The sequence below is a fragment of the Apteryx rowi genome, unplaced genomic scaffold, assembly GCF_003343035.1.
Source record: "Apteryx rowi isolate R43461 unplaced genomic scaffold, aptRow1 scaffold_553, whole genome shotgun sequence".
In the NCBI taxonomy this organism is placed as follows: Eukaryota; Metazoa; Chordata; class Aves; order Apterygiformes; family Apterygidae; genus Apteryx; species Apteryx rowi.
In genome coordinates, this window is record NW_020450820.1 from 583,447 (window position 1) to 607,721 (window position 24,275).

Sequence of the window (24,275 nt, forward strand, 5' to 3'; positions counted from 1 at the left end):
ACCTTTAATTTCCACTTCAAGTATATTGGCAGCAAAACATCCTCAAAATAATCCAAAGGCTTTATCCTTTGAGGAAGCACCTCAGAAAACATACCATTATAATAATAATAATGATGATAATGATTCAGGTAAAGATCCAAACACATGCATTAAAGCAAGCTTCTCTCTGTCAATTAGCAATGTTGTGGGCCTGTAAGAAATCAGTGGTAAGACTCTTACCATCATTTTTTCAAAGAGCGCTATGATTTCTCTTTCTGACAGGGGTTTGGGAACAAAATCCTCCACATCCATAGGTGATGACGACGACCAATCGGTAGAGTAAGATTGTTTCATGTGCGGCAGAGGAGGTCTCTCCTTTTTACTCCCTGGAATTCTTATACTAGCAAACCTATCCAACTGAAAACAGAAAAGGTATAATACATCAGATACTATTTCCATTCTTCGTAGCCCTAATTAAACAGAGATATTCTTGGAAGCTTAACATTCGTATTTTTCCTTGAGTAACTTACCTTATGTTTAAATATCTGGTTTTAAAGGGTTTTCCTAAGGACACATAACCATCAGTTGCCTTAGTACTTTGGTTAACAGACCAGAATACCATTACATTTTAGAGAAATCATGCAGAACATGAGAATTTTTTGGAAGTTTTGGAAGAAAAAATTATCTACAAAACAAACAAATGCTTTGAAGACTTCTCCATAACCATTATGAGCAGCATATGCAAAAGCATGGTTTTAAAGTATTTTTCATTAGCCTGGAACTGCTGTACTCCTGACATTGAAATATACAGATATGCAAAAAAATTAGTTTTTATTAAAAGATGAGTTACCATAACTAAGACACTTGTCTATTTAATTTTTGTCTGTACTACATTATCCAAAACTTGGGTTTAATTTACAAATTCATTTAAGAAAAGCACACAAAAAAAGCTACACCATTCAGCTCCTTTGTTAAAGCTAGGTAGGATACATTTATAGATTATCAATAATCCTTAGGGCTTACCACCAACGTGAGGCAAACACCCCAACTTTACCTTTGAAAAGTCAAAGAAGCTTCTTTGGAAAAGCTTTCTCCCCTTCCCCCCTTTCTTTATGGTTTAGTATTTAACTGATTTTTTAATAAAGACTTATTGGTAATTTTTTTCATTGTCAGAGCTTGTATGTTTTAATGTATATTGACAAGGACCAACAGAACACAAAAGCACGGTCAAGCTGACATGGTCAGTGAGATAAGCTAGATCTAAATTATCTTTGTAAATCCTTTCAACAGATTAAAGCAGCAACATTACATTTGTCAAAACAGAAGAAAGTTCCAGTAGCACTTGGTACATAAAGGATTTTGGATCTGATTTCAACAGTATTGATGGTCTTCTGTTTTTGAAATGTGAGGCAAAATATTCTGAGGCTTCAACATATGCTGTGTATGAGTACTTTGAGATATCACTTAATAAGAACAAAATAACCAAATTAAATAGCAAGTTACCATAATATCCGTAGTGTTTGGTAACAAAAACAGGGTTCAAGTGTTCCACTCTAGCCAAAACAGAGTAGGAATTGACTATTAAACATTATGAGGAAAGGTTTCCTCTCCCTCCCCCCCCCTAAAAAAAAAAACAACAAAAAAAACCACCCACTGTAGCTTGCCCTATTCAAAACTGAGAAGGGCATCTTCAGAACACTGAATTAGTTTGCAAGCCACTCACAAACAGATGGTTGTAGTACTTGCAAAAGCAGAGAAGAAACATAATGTAAAAAAATAAAACAGTATGGAAGATGGAACCCTTCAACATCACATCAAACCAGAGCAGGGCAATGAGAAAAATCACGCTCTAAAGAAAAAATTACACAGGCAAGACCTAGGAAGAAAGAAAATGCAACAAAACCAAAGGATGGATAACATCATTGGAAGAGAAGTGCAAGTCACTTGTGGCAAAGAATATCTCACATCTTGACCGGACAACTATTTGACTTCTTGTCTTTACAATCAGGTTTCATCTCCTCCATGCTTGCTATAGAGTCCTGATTTTAGACTGAAGTGACCAGACTAGGATCTTAAGAAAATATATCAAATGAGATTCTTCTCCTTAAATAATGGATTTCACTGAGCACAGATGACAGGAGAGTATACCTGTTCCAAAATGTGCATTAGGCAGTGGCTGCTTCCCCATGCCCCACACCCCAGGGCCTTTTTCCTATCAAGCACATAACTTAAGAAACAAACCATGATATCTGAGGATTCTCAGTGTGCAGAGAAAGCTCTGGAGCAGGGGTAGGAAGATTTCAGCATATGGCTCAGTGAGCAGAGAACTGATCAAGTTAGCTTTAGGAGATGTGTGCCCTACATCCCCAGCCCATCTCTCCTCAAATATTTCAGCTTCTTCTTTGTAACCCATGTTCCCCAAGTTTCTCCTCTTCCTACCCCTGCACATCCCTTATACCTTTATTTACCCTTATCATCTTCCCAAGTTCCCAGCTCATCACGCAGGCAAAATGTAGTGCACGCACATTGATTAGCTAGCCACGTTTTACAACACAAATGAAGAGGTTACACAGCAGCTTTCCTTTTAGCAAAAGCAGTAGTTTGGTCTTCTCTCAGAAGCCAGCCAACAGCTGGCTTCAATGGATTTGAAACAGAATATCATTTTTCATAGAAAGCTAGGATAACTATTAGCAAATAGCCAAATAACCATAAGTTATGGGGGAGGAAGTAAGCTGTAGGCATTTTTGTTTGTTTTTTGAAACAGGTTGCCCAGAGAGGTTGTGGAGTCTCCATCCTTGGACATGTTCAAAACCGACTGGACATAGTCCTGGGCAGCCTACCATAGCTGACCCTGCTGGAGCAGGGAAGGTTGGAACAGATGGTCTCTGAAGGTCCCTTCCAACCCCAGCTATTCTGTGATATAAACTTAAATCGAATATTCTGACATTTTTCTGGAAGTAGGACTTTTCTGTTGATCTAAGGCAGCAGCCACAAGAAGTGCAAGTCTTAAAAGTTAGAGAAATTATTATTTTCATTTTTCTCTTTATGGAGACCTTCCCTACCCAAATACTGATTAGATAACTAGTATTACTAGTATCTGGGTCATATCATTTATGGAAGAAATGCTGCTTATTACCACATCCAAAAGCCACAAAGAATAGAGTCAATACTGTCTAGATACAGTGTCAACAAGTAAAAACAATTCCATGGAAGTGCTGCTAAGACATACACATACACAAAAGCCTTGGTCAAGAGAGTTAGAGTGAAAATAAAACAAAACAATTGAAAAGTAGAGACTTCAAAGAGCAACTTGCACATTTTTCATTAGTATATTTATTCTAAAAGGAACTAGAAGTTTAGAAACACCATCACGGAGCAGGCCTGCAACTCAGATGCACAAGAGCTCTCAGATTCTGCTTCAGTAAAGGAGGGGGCAGAAGGGGACAGGTTGGGGAGGGAAGGACACAAGTTTTCTACAAATGGCTGATGAAGAGCAAGCTAAGTATATTTGTTTACTCCATATTTCAGAACTGAACAGGAATGGGAAGAACATTCTTGACATAAAAAGCATTTAAGATTTGTTTCATTAGCACATTTTGGCAAAGTATTAATGTCATGTCCTAAATTTACGATCACTTGGAACAAAAGCATGAAATGAGAACTTTCACCTTCTATTCCTTCTCATTCTCCTTCATCACCAGATGAGCACCACTAGCCATATGTTTTATAATGTTATACAGAGCACTTTGTTTATATATAGTATATACAAATATACAAGATGTATGAACAGCAGGCCAATTTTTGGCTCAGCCAAACAAATCAAACCATCTAATCCAATGGCATAACCTGGGACATTTAGAGACTTTCTCTTGCACATCACATAGCTAAATAATAAGAACTATCAGTTATTCAAACATGAGAACTGTGTGCAAGCAATCAGGCTGCTCCCTCCCTTCACATGGAAGCAGCAATAACAGTTCCTTTAAGACAAAAGGAAGTAGGCCAGACAGAAACACCCTGATCTTTGACATGAAATACTCCATGCAATCCCAGAACTACTCTTATTCCATTAGAAACAGTGCCACAGGTTCATGGACAAGAGCCAGTTTATCCTTGAAAAGTGGTATTTTGCTTCCTTTTGCTTGTTCACATTTTCAGTTTGTTCTTTGTTTTTAAATTCCTGTAAAACATTAGCATATATAGAGATGCTTTGTAACATTAGAGATTAGGCTATACCATTCATTTTCACAAAAGCACACTCTTGGAACCTGTTTGATCATGTAGAACAAGTCAGAAGAGTCAGTCAAGAGTAAGCCAGACACCAGGATTTTAAAAACATTTCAACATGTGTCCAAGTAGTTATTTTTAATAATTTAAAACAATACAATCTAAAAATAGCGTTCCTTAGATGAAAGAAATCCACAACACCTTCACAGTAGTAGTGTGGGTATTCTATATAGATTTCTCTTAAATTTCACATCAACGGTGCTTTAAAAAAGTTAGCGCCTCTTGGTATTCCATGTAAGTGAATAATTTCATGGTTCACAGAAGTCACAATGCAGAAAGAATAGAAATTTCATTGCTTGAATGTAATGAAGTTTACTGCTGATGCTGCTGGTGATCCAAGCACAAGGAGGAGGAAATGGCAAAAATACAGTTCAATAATCTTCCATGTTACATCAAAAACACTTTAAATCAGGCTAAACAGGGGGGAATATCTAGAATTAGCTTTGATACCAAAAAAAAAGTCACTACAGTTTAAAGATGGTTTGACCTTCCATCTTTTAAGATGCCTGCCCTGCATTTCCCAATAAATATATACAGACCCATACAGAAACAGTTTTTAGAATAATAATTTTCTGAAGAGGAAAAATTTTTAAAGTCTATGTAGAGCAAACATTAAAATTAACTGGGAAGGGGGGAGGGGAAGTGTTTTGTGTGGCCTTGATACAAAGTATTTCCGTAGTGAAGTTCCTTTTAAGTCCTCTAAACTGAGATCTATTTTGATGCACTGATGGAAGATGAGCTGAAGTTAGAAGTTCAAAGGCAGTGAGGAGTGAGACAAAAAGTGACTGCAATTAAATGCTTCTGACCACTCAAAGAAGAAAGTTAAAACTGTTTCTAATGCAGTATACAAAAATACTACAAGGAATCTGTGACAACTCAGAAATTCAGACAGTGTATTCTTATCATCATAGCACTTCAGTGTTAGTGAGGAAAATCTATTTCAGGTACATATTTGCAAAAGAAGCAACAGTAAAACCATTAAATTTTAAGCACAAAAAAATACAGCAAAAATATTCATTAAAAGCTATTCACAGCTCCTAAGTTGTAAAAATAAGCTGGCCATATAACAATAGAATGGCCCGCTTAGTGGTCTGAAGTTAAAAGATAACATGATATTGAAAAAAAGAAATGAAAGTAATTAAAAAATAATAATAAAAAGCACTTCAAGAAAAAAAGAAGAAGAAGAAGAAAAAGAAGAGAGTAAGAGCTTCCTTAAGGTAAGCATAGTACTAGAAGGTTGGTTGATTTTTCTTTCTTCTCCAGGCCAACCCCCCTCCTTTTTTTTTTAAATGTGTCAGGGGTGGGGGAATAAGAGAAAGGAGAGAGAAAGAAGAATGATCTAGGACAGAAAAGAAGCTTTTAAAGATGTAATTCACAGTTTTCTCTCCCAAGACTATACCCCCAACATGAAAGGCATGAGGAGTCTTTTCTCAGAAACTTGAATTTAAAGCAATGGGGTGTTTACATATACTTTAGCTTTTAGTCTTTATGCTGCCTACTGCCAAAGGCTGGAACTTCTCTAATTAGCCATGCATTTTGGCCTGGCAGTTTGTTCTCTGTGAGASAAACATGGCAGGGCAACTGAAATAAAAATCTTAATGTTAGAATTGAAATACAGTGAAAAAGTAAACTATGGTCAACATAAACATGAGTTACTGCGAGGCAGCTTTTAAGTAGCCTTTTATATTTAGAACCCTAAAGATTCTAGGGGAGTCTTGGTAGAAACTCTAGCACAGCCCCTTGGACTGTAATAGATTTTAAAACTGTCTTAAGGTAGCATTCCTTCCAGCACTCTGTTCATCTCAAAGTTTAGTGAAGCTACAACTTCGGATACTAAATATGGCAACCAGACATTATTAACAGGCTCTTACAGCACATGAGACACAAAGTTACTGTACTGCAAACAGTTGCACTACACAGTGAAAAGCTGTCTCACTCATCTCTTGGCAGCAAAAGACACGCAAGTGAATGACAAAGTTTGCATGTGACTAAGTATAAAAGGTTGAGCAGGCAGGCCAAAGAGATCCAAGCTACACTTTTTTATTTGTAGAAATACAAGAAAATATGATAATTTATTATAAAGGTAGTATCACCACAGCAATGTTCAAATCCCACAGGGGTTTAATTTCTAATCAGAGTTTTAAAACAGTCATATTAAAGATATTACTTAAAGGGAGCAACCGACAGATAGGGGGTATCAACAGTTTTTTCAAGGCCCATCATTCCTAAGAGAGACAAGAGGAGAGGAGAGGAGATGCATGCAGTGGGATCAAGATTAAATGAAAGGACGTCTCCTTCCTCACAGAAAAGAGATTTATTTTACTCAGCAGGGCCATACATTCATAGTCAACCTGCTATGAATGTCACATATTCTTAACATGGGAACAACATTTTTGTTACTTCAAATAATAGTCATAGGGCTTCAAGCCTACAAGCTGGCTATCAAACTTTACAGAATGCTCTCCTTCACTGAGGCTATTATTAACAGTATCAGAATTTGAACCATTTGTTAGTCCTGGAAATAACAGTTATAAAAACCAAAATTAAGCAGTTCCCAGTTAACTGGGCACTCTAGGTTGAAGGCAATTAACCATTAGCAGATGGTAACTCCTAGAATAGCCCATAATCCAAAGAGAAAAGAACAGAGTTATTTTCTGAGTAGTGCTGCTAATGCCTCTGCTTTGGGAATGTTCTGGGAACCAACAAATCAAGTGGGAACAACCTGCATGGCTAGGCTTAGTATTAGCACAGAGGAGAGAGTAAGGAACAACTGAAATGAGCAAACAGAGATCACACTAAGTTTAATAAAATGAAATATGACAGTTTTGGACACTGTTTTGGCATGCATTTGAAGCATCTATCTTGAATTTGGCAATACAAAGTTCCACAGTCCATAATAACAGAGATCCTAGAAATACCGATAGGCTCTCAAGAAATGGAGTACTTAGTTTTGGCGAAACAATTGCAGTTTCTTTAAATAGTAAACCTTCTATTAGTAGCATATTTCTTCCAGAGTTCACAGTTGCAACAACAAGGCTGTTCCCACAGACACAATAGCTACAGACTTATGGCAAACAGCATCAGCTGCATCTATAGACATTTCTTAAGAAAATCTTGACAGCAAAGCTGTTTCCTCAGTTCAAACCTGGAACTTCCTCCAAGTCCTGATCGTATTTGTCAGTCTACATCTTATGTAAGCACAGAAACATACTTATCAAGTATCCCACTCATCATTAATAGGAAGAGCAGCATGGTTAGCAAGGATGAATAAAGATGTTTAAAAATCAAATTCCTGCAATCAGTACTTCAGTTAGCACCTCCAGTGTTCCAGTAATCTTTAAGGTGTCTTGACAAACTTTTTTTTTTTTCCCCCTTTTTTAATCCTCTGGAAATAAGGATATTATTCCACCTAGACAAAGTGCACCAGTTACCACAAAAGAGAATTGATCTAAGGCTGCAGATCAAAACTAATCAGTTTGGAGCATTTTGATTTTTGCATTTTTTTATTTGCCAGATAAACAGCAAACCTTCCACATCAGACAAGTTTATGGAGTATATATCACCAGAAGATATTACTGCATTACAGGAAAAACTTAACTGCCAAATTAAAACAAAAAACAAACAAAAAAAAAACTCAGTACCAGAAAAAACTTCTGACTAAATGAAACATGTAGTTTGTCCACTGCTTCTAATACCTCATTAGGAAAAGGTGGGATTACAAAATTGTCCTGTTTCAGCCTAAAGTGACTTACTAGAAGTACTAAACAGTCTTCTTTCTCTTTCTGCCCCCCGCCCCATTCTTAAGAAACACACACAAGAAACATCAAGACAGATTAAGATCACTTAAGCACAATTTAACTGAAAAATTCTGTATGAAATATACAGGTAGGTAATATTCACTCTCTGGTTGATGGGATAAAGATAAGAAGAGTGTTGTGCAGAGCTTTTCCTTCTTTCATTTGGTGTCCCTCTCATTCTGCCTTACAGATCTGTGGGACAAAGTACTACCACCCTCCAGTTTTCAAGTTTATATTTGCTAGATTTCCACACTATTTATATACTCACTAAGCACAATTCCATGTCTGGAAAATCTGCTCAAGTACTACAGCATAGATCAGTCTTTCATGTATTTTACCAGTCATATCAGTCACAGAAGCCAACAGCTCAGTCCTGGAAGTCTCCTATACCACCCTGATCTAGAGACATGACTAAGAATTAATATTCTGAATAACCTGGGAGGGAAGGAGAGAACAAATCTGGACAACTCCTTTGACTTCATTTGAAATAGCTTTGAATTTTAGGGGATGGGGAACATAAAGAAAAAAAAAGTTTGCATCAGTACCTTTGGAAGTAAAAACAAACCACCATTTTCTCTTACTGGCAAAAATATTTTACATAAGATCAAAGAAATTACTTCCACAGATTCTGAGTCAAATATCTCTTACCTTTTCTCCTTGATGCTTCAAAGGATTAAAAAAAAAATTAAAAAAAAAAAATAGTATAGTCCTTTGACAGTCAAGTAGCTCTATTACAAGATTAACTTCTTACTATATGAGAAACTTGACTTGCAGCAGTAGAGCTTAGTAGGAGAAAGGGTTACATAACAAGTCATCTCATCAGAAGGATTCTTCTGTGCACCTTGGTTTATATCTAACATGCTCACCTCCCAGAGGTGTTTTTACCTTTCTTCAAAGCAAACCATTTAACTAATGGTGGAAAATTAAAAGTTGCAGAGTATAGGACGATGCACAGCCCCATCTTGAATCTGTAGAACGTATTTTATTCTGAATCTTGTTTCTCTGTATCCAGGAGATTATAAAGCCTGTGTTATTTTTGTAGCAGCTGCTATGAAATCAGTCAAACCAACTTAATGTTATAGGGAATTTTAATATATATTATTTCTGTTTACATAGGAACAGATTTTTTTTAATGAAAATTTGTTAATATGCAGATTCTAATCTTTCTTATAAGCCTTACAAAACACTGTTGGAAAGCAAAGCACTTGAGAGAGAAAATAGGTTTGTTTTGCCAGTGATCTTGCAAGTAGATATTTTGTTGGATACCTGCTTGCCTCTTCTGCAGAATGAAAGGAAGATTCCTGTCCTCATAGTTTGTAAATAYGCAGTTATGTATTGACTGTGTTCTAAGAATGAGATGTTTCTGAACCCAATGAGTATTCTTCATTCTAGGTACAGAATTCATCAGCATCATCTTGGAAACAATCTACTAAGCTTCAAATATTGAAATGCAGTCTGAATTTAGGCTCACAAAAATGTATCTAAACAGCAACAGAAAAGTGCATGCATATTCATTGGTTTCTGGCCACTGTCATGCAATACTATATTTGTAGTAAACAGACTGGGAGTAACAAAATATAAGTAGTTTAGAACGTGTAATACAGCAGAGAGTTAATATGGAAGTGATTACCCATGAAAGGAAAGGAAATATATCCTTTCATTAAAAGCTACAGAATCAAGTACTCTTAATCTTCAGCTTCTTAATCTTCTCTTACTACAATTTCCCCACTTGCTGCAAAAGGAATTTGGGGAATATAACTTCACTAGTTTTTCCATTAAACGGATGAAATGTCAAAACCCCTCTGGTCTGAGCCATGTTTAAGTTGCCTAGGACTCAAATACCTGTTATTAGCTGTTTCCCAGATCCTGCCACAAGAAGATTAAACCAACAAAAAAATCAGTTGGAAAACACACTCTTGTTCCAAGGTGAAGTAGCAAATGAACAAAATAATTATCCAGCTTTAAAACTGTAAGCCACTGCAACATTTGAGATTTTTTCTTATTATTAGTCTTTTACTTCACAGCTGTTGTTTCTTAAAAGTCTATTGATATATTAATATGGACAATCTGGCACTATTTAGTAGGTCACTTTTTAGTCGACATAGAGCCACATACAGAGGGTTCTCAGGATATGCTGAAAGAATGTGAGGCAAGGAACAAAAAATAGATGAATAATCACCTATTACAGGGACATTAGTCTCTTCTTCATTATTGAAGCTAACACAATAAATCTGCTGACTTGTAGTGGCTAAAATTACAAGTTAGACGAGTCTAATAATCTATGAAGACAAGAGCCACAAGGCAGCACGCTAGCTTCTTCAACAAGTAAATCAGCAAGATTGTGTACACCAYGTCTATAACCTTTATGTAGCGGTAGCAAAATTATTAGGTTTTGGTTGCAAAAAGTAGTTTTTCATTTGAAGAGAACTGAAAATTTTCTCTGCTCTCTAGAGCAAGGCACAGGTTTAGGAAATATGGGTTGTATTGCAAACGATTTTATTCATAATCATTTCTAGCCCATGAAACTCCTCTAAATACCAACAAACAATTTAAGTCCAACAGTCTATGAATAGTAGGTGGAGGTAATATGCCCTACACTACAAACTTTGCATATCTGATCAGCAATAACCAGATCACTGTTTTCTGAGGTTAAAAAAAAAAAAAAAAGTGTTTCTCAGTGCAGTCTGTTGCATATTGTCCAACATAAAACTCCGCACTTTGCCTCAGTTATGAACAAGTATTTAAGAGCACTATGTGACAAAAAATACACACTGAAGTCATAATAGCTAAACCTTAAATGCCTTCAGAACGTTATTTCCTAGGTGATTCAAAGACTCCATAGAATGATCCACTTTAAGAAAAACTGTTCTCACCAACAAAAAATATACCTATATTTCATTGTCTGTGCTATTCTTAATAACAAGCAAAATCTACTTTGTGATGCAGAACATCTGCTGCTATCAAGAGACAGATGAAGTTTGAGGAAAGCACTGTTAGCATGACACAATGTATTTAACATTTGAAGTGAGCATTAATGAGTTTTACAAGCAACTGTTAGTTTGTTAAATGTGGTGTTTTAAGGTAGCCATCCAGTGTTAGTAACTTTAATATTAAATATGCAAACACAGATAATATCTTAAGCATACTGCATACCACCTGGTACAATTATCTGCACCAAACTCATTTAGCCATGATTACAACATGCTTCAAAGCCATCCACGGAATTATGCTACCTTCATTGAGCATATTACAGATAATTAACAGTTTAGTGAGATTTTACCAATTAACTAAGCTAACATCCCAATTAAGACAGTTCCTTGGAGCAACCAGGTTATTTATATTGAAATAGCAATTAGGTTATTAGCTTAGCAAAGCCAAAGCAAAACTTAATTTGTCTTACCACATCATCTGTTAGTGTCTTGATATTTAAATGCTGTAAATTAAAGAAAAAAAAGTCATGTCACAATCACACAATTAAAAAAAATAAGTGTCAGTTATAGTTGCAGTTACTCCAAAAAAAAAAAGTGCAAGTTCAACAGTATTGAATCATGGCATTTGAAATACTAGTTTCCTTGGCAAGCTGTACTTTGTTGGCTTACAGTGCACAGCAAGTTATTTTGGACAACTGTGTACATTCAAAAATGCAGTAATCCAAACCTTACATAGAATAATACCATGCAGACTTACACCAAATACAACTTCATGCAAATTATAACACATTTATAGCTAAATACACCAGAACAGAAGAACTGCCCATAATCTAGTGATTAAAATTACATCTCTGCAGAATGGTCAATTCCTTGGTGGTGCCCCCACAGCCAAGAGATTTTAAACTGTGACCAACAACCATAGAACTTTTCAACAGTTCAAAACTCAGACTGCCAAGCTACAATATTCAACAATTCAGACTGTTAACTGCCCTCAAGCAATGCCAGTGAGGCAAGCAGAGAATGCAGTTATTAGCAGAAACCCACACAAGAATTAATTAGTAGTAACATCCAAAAAGCTTTAAATTATCACTCACTGCTGTGCGAAACAGCAGTTCCTGACCCAACTCTCTTGCGCTGCACAGAGACAAGCACAGCAAGTGCGAGGGCACCCAGGTCCTGTACAAAACCTAAGAGCAGCACTGAAGAAGAGAGGGGACTGAAGAGTCAGTGTCAGAGAGATCCCATTTACAGTTTTATATGAAGAAGATAAGAACAGGCTTGGAAGGGAAAAGGGGAGAATCTAAAGTCACACAGTTGGCGAGATGGACTCTTTACCTAACCTTTCACTCCCGTCACTACACACATGTAATCACTGCCTGGTGCACAAGCTTGGCAGTAGTCACAGTGATTGTCAATGGCTATATCCAAGCTATTCAGATCTGGGAACCCCTACCGTGTCTTCACCAAATCAACAACACATAAGAATTGTTGCTAAAAACATCTTCACTGGCCCTTCCCTCAGCACTGACAAACTTTGTGTTAAGTCAAATACTACACTATGATAGCTTATTAGTATTGTTGGGAAACTGTTAAAGAAGTGTCTGATGAAAGGCTATGAAGTTAAAAATAAAAAGCAATTCAAGTATGAGTAAACGCTCGGCACTCAGTGACAAGCTGCAAGTTCTAACATCAATAATTAAAAAAAAAAAATGGAGCTATGTCAGTACTGAACATTTATGATGATCCTTTCCACATTCCAGCAGATGAGCATTTGTAGTAAAATGACAACGATAACAAAAGGGAGAACATTTCAACCTCTAGTCAGGAGAATCTTCCATCTCAGTCTTCCCACTGTTGTTCCACCACTGTAGTGGCAGATCAAACTTTTGTCCCACACACTGCTGTGGAGCTGGGGTTTATAACTGGTTCTTCTCGTTTTGCAGATAGTAACAAAGATAGCATGAGTCCTAACTTTAGCTAGCCATTCGCATGAGAGCCCCCTAATTTACATTTAGCAAGTTCTTAGAAGAACACCTCTATGCTGAAGTAATTAAAACAGCAGGAAGAAAACACTAACATCCAGTCTTAAAATGAAACTTTGTAGCAATAACAAATACTTATTCCTTTTTCATGCTCTCAGCTGGAACACCTAAGCCTTAGGCAATGCACAGTCATCACTGTGAAGCTCATGGTAGGACAGCGAGTAATCTACTTAGAATGGAAGTCTTTTGCATTACATCTTTTGAGAGGGGATTTTGAGAGGAGATGCTCATTCACATACATTCCACTAAACAGACATAGGAAACACAATATCAGGCCCACTGTCACTTAGAAACAGATACTGGATATTCTGCAACTGCTTAATAGAAAACACCATCAACATCATCATCATCATCCATGGTATCAAGACAATATTTTTCAGGTTCAGAGCTTGTTCTTTGAAAAAGGCAAAAATTAATGGGATGGTTCAAATCAATCTTGTACCATTCCTTTAAGCTGAAATTTAGCGGTGGAATTTAGTGTGAGAAAGGCTGAAAGTTCTCTACCCTCCACATCAGGGCATCTCTCCAACTTAAGTCATTTGACTACTTAGTGAAAAAGACTACCATGAAACCAACTTAGGTCTCCATAATGACTTAAGAAACTTAATATGCAGCTATGAGTCTTGTAAGCCTGCTTCTCCTCAGCTTACTGGCTACCCACAGTGCATAAGCCTGAAAATATCAGCATAAGAGCATACGCAGACAGCATTATGAGGCCTGGTTTGAAAGTAACTGCTACTTAGCTAGCACTTACAGTGTTTCCAAAGTTGCCAGATATTTACAGATCTCTTTAGAAAGTACTAGGAACCCTACAAAAACCATAACCTAGTGTTCAGAGCTTCTAGAACTTTAATATTAAAGCACTGTATGACTTGCAACAAGACATCTGGAAGACTTATTCTGTGAATTTTGTTACATCACATTCCAGTTAGAGATGCTAGTTAGAACATGAAAACTCAGATGACCTTTTCCACCTCAATCCACAGTTGTTGCTAAAAACATAGTATGAGCCTACAGACAGGCGCTGCTTTGCAGTAGATGAAAATACTAATATGCTATTTTGTGCCTTCCATGAACTACTCCAGAAAAGTAAGAATTATTGCTTGTGAGAACATAAAAGCTATGTAAAAGTATTCTTCTAGTCTGATTATCACACAGAAACTAGATACGTGAAACTGAAAATCAAGTTAACAGCATTTTAAGTATGTAAACATTCTAGTCAAAGAGATAAAAACATGAAGAGATTAAGAAATTGACTAGGGCTCTTAGAAAGTCTAAATTTGTATATATCAGTGGCACCTACAGTTGGAAAAAGCATAAGTATCACCATTACTTTGTTTTCAAAAAGTTACATTTTGAAATGAAGTTTTCCAGGCTAACTTGCTTTTTAGCTTGGGACATGAAGGAATTGAGGAGAAGCAGTTCTGTTAAAGCCAAATAATAAGTAAAAAGAGGTGTATAGATGCATGATTTTAAAGCATGCAAAGACCTGACATGGAATTATCCCTTATTAAAGGAAATACCCACCAGGCATACTGATAAGTAACTGATTTGACAGGACAAGATACACACAATCAGTGTATGGTACAGTGTTCTTAATCAGCTCTCTTAATAAGCTCTGACCAAAGACAGTGAAAGCCTTTAATAAATACCGATGAGTACGATAGAATGCAAAAACCAAGGTTCACAACACATGCTCAGAGAGGTAGCAGACTATCCACAAAACAGAGAAAGTGCCTTTTAAAATGGTCACATATGAGGAAGCCATGTGATGCAACTTCTATGGCACCCAGCTAGAGAAAGCAAGCCAAGGACTGTTTAGTATTACACAATAAAGGATCCTATTATGGTACAGAAGGGGATGATCTTATGTTGCATATCCAAACAAACAGTTTTGTAGCACACATAAGAAGTGGAATTTGAATCTGCAAGACAGAGTTTAACAACTTAAGCCATCATCTTTATGATTACTCTAGCCAACTCTGGGTAGAGACAGTGAAGTGAAACAGTGAGAAATCCACTTAAATTGGATCAACAGTCCTTCTTTGATCTTCTATGTGATTACATGTRTTTCTGTACCTTTGCACATGCATATTTACAAACAAAGTTATATCTAAATGCAGTACAAAAAACAATCCAGGAAAACAGTACCAGAAACCATGACAGGGCCATCTTCCCATCTAAGACTATCTTTCAGGAGTGTGGTATTTTTTCCTCCAGCAAAACAGCTCAGTTTGGGCCGGAAAGAATGAACAATATCCTGGAACAGTACAGGGTACAGTCTAAAGGTTTGGGCACTCTATCAAACCATTAGACTGTACAGAGGGGCAGCATCTCTATTCTCCCACCTAATAAGATATCTCTATTCACCATCTTATAAACACAGAACGACATCACTCATCTGAACTTCTGAATGAAAACACCTATGTTTTGTACTGGAACTCGGATCATGCTTGGCAGGGATGGTCATTGTTAGTATGTCATCAGGGAAGAAAAAGTCTGATTTGTAGAACATCAGTGGAGTTGGAGGCCAGACAAGCACCCAGCCGTACAGCCTTACCAGTACGACAGGAGCTCTAGGCATGCAGAGTAACAGAATGTCAGTGTGCTAAGGAAGAATTTCAGCATGCATTCCATCCATCACACTAAGGTAGTTATATAATCCCCACATACATAAAAGATATTTTGGCACCCAAATCCTTTTTTGGATATTCTTCTTTGCCTTCCTTGCAAAGGCAAGAAAATCTGCATAGCTTCTTTGATAAATTAAGAGTAGCTTGCAGTCTACAAGTAGCTATGAGAAAAAGAAAAAAAAAAAGTTAGAGGAGTACTTAATCAAAATGCAATTAGTTTTAGAAGAGCTGGCCAACTTAAAGCTGGATTATGAAACTAAATAACCAAAACTAAAGATGTACATATAATTACACAATCCCCTCTGTACCTTTTTAAATTAGGAAGGTGAGGAGGATATAACTTATCACACCCTGCCATGGATTCCATCACTAAACAGATTCAACACTGGCTTTTCTTCCCTGAAAGCTATTCTCTGGCTGAAACAAMTAGAAGACTGAAGCAAGAAATGCAAGGAAATCTGTGGACTTGGTTACAGAGATGTAAATTGGATGATTACAGTGGACCCTGTTACTTTAGAAAGAATCTTCTTTCTCACAATATTGACTTGGTAATTTTCTTACCTCAAGCCATAAGAGCACTTCAGGAATTGTGGTATAATCAAACAGTATTTCGTACTTTTCTAATGTACAACTTCAGCATTTATTTAACGGTCTTTTACACACACAAACACACACTTTGGAAATCAGTCCAAAAAGCAGTAAGGAGCAAAATTATCTTGGCATAACAGTTTCTACCTAATGATATTCTTTAGGCACTGATGAGTTAAACTCAAAATTGATGCTTACAGGTAAGATTATATAACAAAGTGCTAGAACACAGTGATAAAATTTAATATTATGACCCACAGTGTTAATTCAAACCAACAAAGACAACAGCATGAGGGATCATACAGTTTTAAAAAGCTGCAGTAAAGTGTTTTAGGGAACATCTGTTCAGCAATCATTTCTTTAAAAGACTAATTTACATTCAAGGTCTTACACTGCAGTGTAACTGCAACAATAATTCTGTCACTTCATAATTAAAGCCATCGATAGAGATCCTTCTTGCCTTTCTCCTCTATCAATGCTAGTCAAACAGAATGCTTTTTCTCTCAACTACATCTTTCTTTGATTTACAATTATTGTCAAAGGCAAGTATTAATTTTTCTATTTTTAACAGGTTGGTGCAAACAAGAAAGTCTTCTGGATTTTTTTTTTTTTTAAATAAAGAACTTAATCAAAAATACAATCTGGAAGTCACTGAAGCCTAGTCAATGATATACTGAAATTAGTAGAAACACTAACTTCAGTTAGAAATTGAAGTTGACGTTTTTGAGGAATACCATCCACAAGATTGAATCCCAACAAAGCACAAATAGAAGTCACCTAATCAAGTAATCTAGCAACCACCCTTATGATTTCCAAACATTTCAAAGGAGGGAATGAAAAAAAAATAAATTAATTAAAAAAAAAATCAAAGACTGGGAGTGGCAGGCAGCTGCTTTTTACCCCCCACCATAAATTTCAAAAGCCTGCCTGTCAATATATACATAGAAAACAGACATAATCCCTGCCATCCTTTTATCCATTTCCCCTTTTCCCAAACTCTAACCTCCAAAGAAGAATGTAAGAACTTTGGACAAGCTAAAGTACCAGACTACCATATAATATTATTGCCTTCTATTCTTGGAAGAGTGGAACTCCTCCAAAATTTTGGCCCTACTGAACAAAGCCAAGTTGATGAGGTTTTAACTGCTTCAAAATTAATCATCACTCCTTTAAAAGAGCTTTGTTTTATTTTGTTTTAATAATTCTGTAAGAGAACTGAGAGAACTAAGGAATTACAATTCACATTTACTTCTGAAAAGCTTGCTTATTCAGAAAWGCAATACTTCAAGAAGCAGTTTGACTGGAATCAAAAGCTATAATTATTGACCCTAAAGACTGTTGGTTTCTTTGGTTTCCCTCCCCTTCCAAGTGAAGCAGTAATAGCAAGAAATTTTCCTAACACTATACCAGAATTTTCTTTGGAGAAAGAGGGTACCTGTTAATGAGGTCAACTTTGTCATCCAGAGATGGATGACAAACCCAGCTCTATAGACAAGGGATACTACTCTCCTTAAGTTCACCCAGTGAACTAATGCGTATCTAGAACACAATCCAGGTTAGAAGGAGGACTGTCATTCTCAATTCCACATCAGCACCTGAGGGTCAGATCTTTGCTTTAAGAGATTACTTAAGAGGATGAAAAAGGGGACTGCTGTCTAAGATCAAATATTTTTATAACCTGTAGAGTTTGACAAGATGCTCTCCCGAACTGAGAAAAAAAAAAAAATCTCAGTTATCCCTGCTTAAAAAGTTTCAGAAATTGGAAAGAGGAGAAGAAGAAGAAGAAGAAAAAAAAAAAAAAAGTTGTGGCCTTCCAGGGTAGTTTGTTCAGCCCACAGCTCAGTATTGCTATCAGTTAACTTCAACCAGCTTCATACAAAGTACGGTATACCTTTGGATCCTGCTCTCAAATGGCAGATACTCCAGTACTGTATGCAATACAAAGAGGCCTTAGAATCAAGACTCTAATACATGTTATGCATTACAGTAGTTATTCTGTAGGAGCATAACACAGCTCAGAGCAGGCAGCCTCAGAGCTGGCTGAACACAAAGACCAACAAGTGCATCACCTAAATACGAGTGCAGTATGCATCTGCTCTGCATGTGATGGATGCAAGACCTGTAGAATACATCTGTCCCAGCTTTAATACTTGGGATTTGCCTCATGTCTAAATAAGAATTGGCTGTTCTTGGGAGGGAAGGGGGGCAGGGGGAAAGGCGTTAAAGCATATCTCATACATTGTCTCATAAACAATTGTCAGCTCTTTTGAGCTTCCCAATTTCTATGTTGGCCTAAAGCTTGGAAAGGTGAGGTTGTGGAGGAGAACTCTACTTGTCCCCTAAATTCAGAGGCTTGTTTTTTCCGCTATAAAAGCCTTCTGATTATTCAAACACAACTTACGTCACTTAAATCCACCTCTAATACAAGTAACATCATTTTAGAGCTGAAGCCCTGTTGCGTTTCCCTTGCCGCCTGCAGCTGTCGCACAGGCACCGAGGAAATGAAGCTATAGGACAAAGAGGCGAGACCTGAAAAAGCAGAGCCAGGCCCTCGCGGGAGGCTGAGGCACGGCGCCAGGGAGAGGCGCGCACCGGGAAGCCCGATCCAGGCCGACGGGGCCGCCTCGAGCCCGGCTTTCCCTACCAGCCCGGGACCGCACGGCGGGCTAAGCTCGGGCGGCCTGCGCGGCACCGAGGGGCAGGGCGGCGCCGGGCCGTGGCGGCCCCAGCGGGGCCGGGCGCGGCTCGTACTTACGAATTTGGGTTTCCTGCCGTCCGCCGCCTCCTCGGGGCCGCCGGCGCTCCCGGCCCCCAGCGGGCCCTTCCGACGCAGCGCCTTGTTCTCCCTCCCGCCGCGGCCCGGCGGCGAGGACGGGCCGCAGTAGCGCGGCCGCCGCGCCTCCATGGCCGCGCCCGGCAGCGGAGCGGGGCGAACAGCTGCCCACGACGGGGCCCGGCCCCGGCGGCCCCGGCCGAGCGGGCGCTCACGGCTCTAATTAGAGCGGTTTAGCCGGGCCCAGCGCCGTCCGGGGGAGGAGGGGGCGCCCAGGGCCGCCGCCACCCAGTGAGGGATTTAGCGAGGATCCTCTAATCCCGGCAGCAGTGGCCGGCGGCTGCTCCCCGCTGGCCCGGCGGCTGCCCCCGAGCAAGGCGCCGCCGCGTCCGACTGCGGGGCGGGGGGAAAGGGGGGGGCAGGGGCGCGCGCTTCCAACGGCCGCCGCCGGCGCCTGTCAGAGCCCAGGAATGCTCCGCCGTCCGAATCGTCCCGCCACCGCCGGTCCCGCCCCCGGCGTCCCCACGCTAACCAATCCACGGCGGCAGGCTGCCGATGTCGTTTTTACCGATTGGCTCTCCTCCTGCCAATCTGCAGTGAATCAGCCGTTCTCGCAAGGCGCCATCGAGGAGCCCCAGTGACCGCACCTGTTTACGCACGCTGCCTCCCCGGACCACATGTCCCACAGAGCAGCGCGGCCCGGGCCCGCGGAGGGCGGCCGCCGCTGCATGCCGGGAGTTGTAGTCCCGAGCCGCCGGGGAGGGGAGCTAGTCCCGGTCCTGCGGGGCCAGCCGGGGAAGGGCGTCGCTGTCTGCGGCGTTTGTGGGTGCACATGGGTTTTCTTCAGAGTTCGGGTTGTCTGTTTTAGCTTTTTTTGGTTTGGTTTGGTTTTCTTTGGCCCCAAGCAGTTTCGTACTGTGAAGTAAGATAAAACAAGGGGAATGGCTGCTGTAAGGGTCAGCCGTGGCAGGGCGTTACCCACCCGCGTAGCTGCGCAGGTGCGCAGTCAAATTAACGTCTTCTGGGGGCGGAGGCGCTTGTTTCCTCCGGGGGGGGGGGGGAGCAGCGAGGTACCCCACAGCCTGTGTGGCGGGGACACTCGTCCGGGGAGGAGCCCCGGCCCCCTCATGAGGAGGAGGGACTTCGCTAAAATACTGGAGGAAGGTGGGTAAATCCTTGTGATTCTGGGTACAACCGCCTCCATCTAAGGAGTTAAGGTGTGCACGCCCTATAAGGAAGATTTTTACCTCATTGCCTCCCAGTTTCTGCCTTTTCTTCTAAGGGGTTGGATCACCTAGGGCCAAAGGATGGGCCGAGTCCTGCACCAGCTTGGCCTAAGATGCCAATTTCTAAAAACTGCTGGATTTAGTACAAACTCCAGTTTTATACATTGAGCTAGTGTTTGAGCTGTGTGAGCTGATTAGCCGATTAACTATTTAACTTATTATTATTACTTAAGGAATTGACTCATAAAGACCAGTTTACTAGTACTGGTTCACGAATGCAGAAAAACACAAGAGAGAGAAAAGCCCAGTTTAAAAAATGGCAATTTTTCAKTGGCTTCCGATGGATGCAGTCTTTATTGAGGGCTATTAGCTGTACTAGCAAGGCCAAAAGAACAGAGGTGTACCTACAGTCTGAATTTACTTAATTCAATCTTTTGCTTTCAGTAACAGAAAAAACACCAAAACTGTATTTTACGGGGAAATACACAAATGCTATATGCTTTAGAAATAATTGAATTCTCATCAGTGCAATCAATATCGTGCATTTATCTTCAGTTAACAGTAGTTAGAATAATAATGAAAATTGAAGACATCTTTAGAGGGAAATTTATTTCCAAATCTCAATGTTCCCTGTTTCACTTCTGAAAACTACTTTATAAAATAGCACAAGTTTTCCTTTTTCTTCTGTAATTCAATAAAAAAGTTCCTTTGGTTTCCTTGTTCTTTTTATCGTTTTGTTTATCTTGAATGCAGTAAAAATAATATTGGTCTCCCCCCCCCCTCCCCCCGGCAAAAAAATGTGTTTACTTTTTCACCTGATTTGAATGGCTTCCATTACAATTCAGTGACATGGAAAGAGTAAAGATCTCAATCTTTCAGCATGACTTACACAGGCAATTTCCTACAAAATGTAATGGCTACAGTTATGTGGAGAAGTGCAAGAGAATTCAGCCCCAAATTGGACCTTTGTGGTACCAGGTCCCAACATTAGGCAGGTATGGGTTTATTTAGAGTTGGAGATGCTAGAATTATTTGTATAGATCCAACCATTTGTTCTTTGACACATCTCTATAGATTTTTTTATTGTGAATTTAGATTGGAATTCTTCATGGAAAGTATAATTAGCACAACACTGTTTAATGCCATGGTTAATGATTTCCTGGAACATTTGATTAGAAAATTAATCAGTCTATGTATGTGTATGATAAAGCTGTTTAAATGGACCTCCTAATTGCACTGTTGTAAAATGCAATGGCTTGTGCCAATATATCAAAGTACTATATTGCAATAATAGAGAAACACTGAAGAGAATAATTTATTAAAAAATTTTACTAAGCCAAAAATAAATGTTAGTACTTTTGGTCAATTATTATTTTATACTACCCTTCTTGTACTTGTTAGGTGCTTCATGGAAGAAATATGCTCTTTCCTACAGCTACGCAACAGCTTAGTTGATCAAGATTAATCATGGTCAAGGAGAAAGAGTGCGAAAGAATAGAATACATAATAATTTTTCAGAGATCGTACTTAGTCATAGCATGTGTATTGTCTGGGTATGCATATAGCCTGGCAGTTTTGCATTATTTTTGTTCTGGAATGAGAGTTTCTCAGTTGTAAAAATGTGTGAGACAAAGCAAATGCATGAAGTTAAACATATGGATTTTTGCAAAACTGGGCCCTTGAACTGGATTTAACTAGACTCTCCCAGCTCTACTCCCAGTCTCTTTTTTTATACTCTGACTCAGGTCTAATGAATGAACAAAATGAATACCCCCTGGATGTTCATTGTCCTGGGGAGGCAGTTTTCCAAATAAATCCCTGTGCACAGCATGTGTAGTCTGGCTTTTGACTGAGTTTAGGCAGTACTCCATATTTCATTCAGAGACGACTAGTTCTTCACTATTAGAAGAAGATAAAGCAGTTACTTAACTGTCCTTTAATTAGGTTCATCCTCCTAAACTGTCACATAAAAGTTATGAAAGATTTTGTGAGCAATCTTGTTGTTTTTATAGAGCAAGCATACAAGTTTAATGCTCTTTATTGCTAACACTACTTAAGTATTCTAACAAGCAAAGCCTTCCAGAGCCACAGTTCCTTTGGCTTAGCAGAAGCAAGATGAATGACAGAGAGAAGTGTCTTTTCAGAAAAATAGCTGCTCTTTTCTCTAATGAAAAGCATCAGACAGGTTCTTCTATCCCAAATCCAGCAAAATTGCATAGATACTTGTAAGTCATATCCATTGAATATTTATCTTACACCAATCCTAACATACTTTATTCTAGCAGTTAATGTAGTAGTTACACCACTACTATGTTATAATATTGCCAAACCCATAGTGCTAATATAAAATAAGTTGGAAAAACACAGCTTGTCTTCATGTCTTACAGAGCCAAATGATGCTTAAACATCCCTTTTGCCTACTAGACATGTATAATTAACACATAACACAAAATAAGTGCTGTAATTATTCCATTAAAAGTCCATATGCCCTTTATTAAAATAAAATAAACCATTCTTTACTTAACGTCAAAGATACAAACTCTTGTGTCTGTTACAGAAAGTAACAAAATTTTAGCTAAGTGTCTCAAAATCCTAGTTGGCTTCTGCTTGTATACCCCAAAGCAACTAGTGCTAAAAGCATTAGCATGGTCCAACCTCATAGACTTCATTAGTATTTCAGAATTCTGCTGAAGTCCTGAATGTATAAGTGCTATAACCACAACCTTCCCTTAGGTCACTGAGAAAGCATCGTTGTTTCACAAAAGATCAGTCCTCATCTTCAGAAGGAGGCTGTGTTTTAAAGCTTCTGCTCCATTAGTGCGGCCTCAGTTCTGCCATATCTTTTCAACTGTGTAAGTAATAATTAGCATTTAAATAGTCTGCCAATAATAATTTTTGATGAATTCGATGTCTCTCTCATGCCCCAGAACCATTACCATTGATTTTATTATGATGTGCAAATTAACTGTAAAGATGGAGTGATATTTTACTGAAGTACATATGATGTCATGACAGATTCATTTAAGTGTAACTTAAACTTCTTGTTGTCTAAAGAACCCTAAAAGTTGCATTTTCATATTGCAAAAGCAGTCATTAATAATTTAAATTAACTGTAAAACATTATCCTTAAATGAAGCCTATGGAGAAGATGTTTCTTAATTTTCACAGCATGGGAAGTTCAAGAATCCTATTATTCCATTATTAAGATAATTGTGCATAAAAATTGAAATAGTTCCTGTATTAAATTCACTAAGGAACCTGGCTGTTAACAAGTTTATCGTATTAATAAATGAACAAATTAAGAGAAAATTCATTCTCTGCTCAAAGAATAAATTTATGTTGAAGAAAATTCACTATGCTTTTTCCTACAAAACRAAGAGCTAGAATTGTGTTTTGGACACATTTGACATTATTTGATTGTCATTTAGTCAATACCACTACCAATATACTAGTACATGTTATCTCTGGTATCTGTTTGGGTCTTAGGTTAGGAAATATGAAAATTTATGGCTAGAACTCTATGCCAGAAGACCGTGATTATCAGTCAGAAAATGGGAGGAGCTGGAGTCTTTCAGCCTAGTAAGACACTAGTATGAAGTTCTTAAAAGGGAAAAAGGTACTAGACATTTTCTTATATTCAGTTACATGGTTAGGAATTTAGTTACGAATAGTTACAGAGTTACAAGTTTACTAACCTGTGAGGAAAAAGAGTTTGGGGGTTTAATATTCTTTTATTCTCGTAAAGGATTGAATCTTTCCTTTGAGTAAGCTCTCAGGCAAGAAGACTTCCATTTGTTATGAATCTACTGAAAGGGAATCTGAGGACTGAGTTTATGGTAAAGCCTAAAAAAAATTAATTTTCTTTCTGGTTCCTTTGGTTCTTTTTGGTAATAAGATCCTTTTGCTCATGTAGTGTCGCGGTCCGCGGGAGTGACGGGAAAGAATCATACGCATTCACAGAATGCAGGTTCAATTCCAACTTTATTCAGCAATTTGCCCACCTTATAGGTGCAGGCATGC

General features: G+C 38.5%; 1 protein-coding gene across 1 annotated transcript in view; it reads right to left on the minus strand.

Annotated features, from left to right (window-relative positions):
- Positions 1 to 19,620, minus strand: part of DIAPH3 (diaphanous related formin 3) — a gene marked incomplete at its 5' end in the record, with an annotated part of 246,726 nt that extends 227,106 nt beyond the window's left edge. Inside the window, 3 exons of the mRNA XM_026081539.1 lie at positions 220 to 396; positions 11,464 to 11,496; positions 19,562 to 19,620. Of these exons, the coding sequence (XP_025937324.1) occupies positions 220 to 396; positions 11,464 to 11,496; positions 19,562 to 19,620 (269 nt within the window). The remainder of the gene's footprint in view (positions 1 to 219; positions 397 to 11,463; positions 11,497 to 19,561) is intronic.
- Positions 19,621 to 24,275: the final 4,655 nt, after the last annotated feature.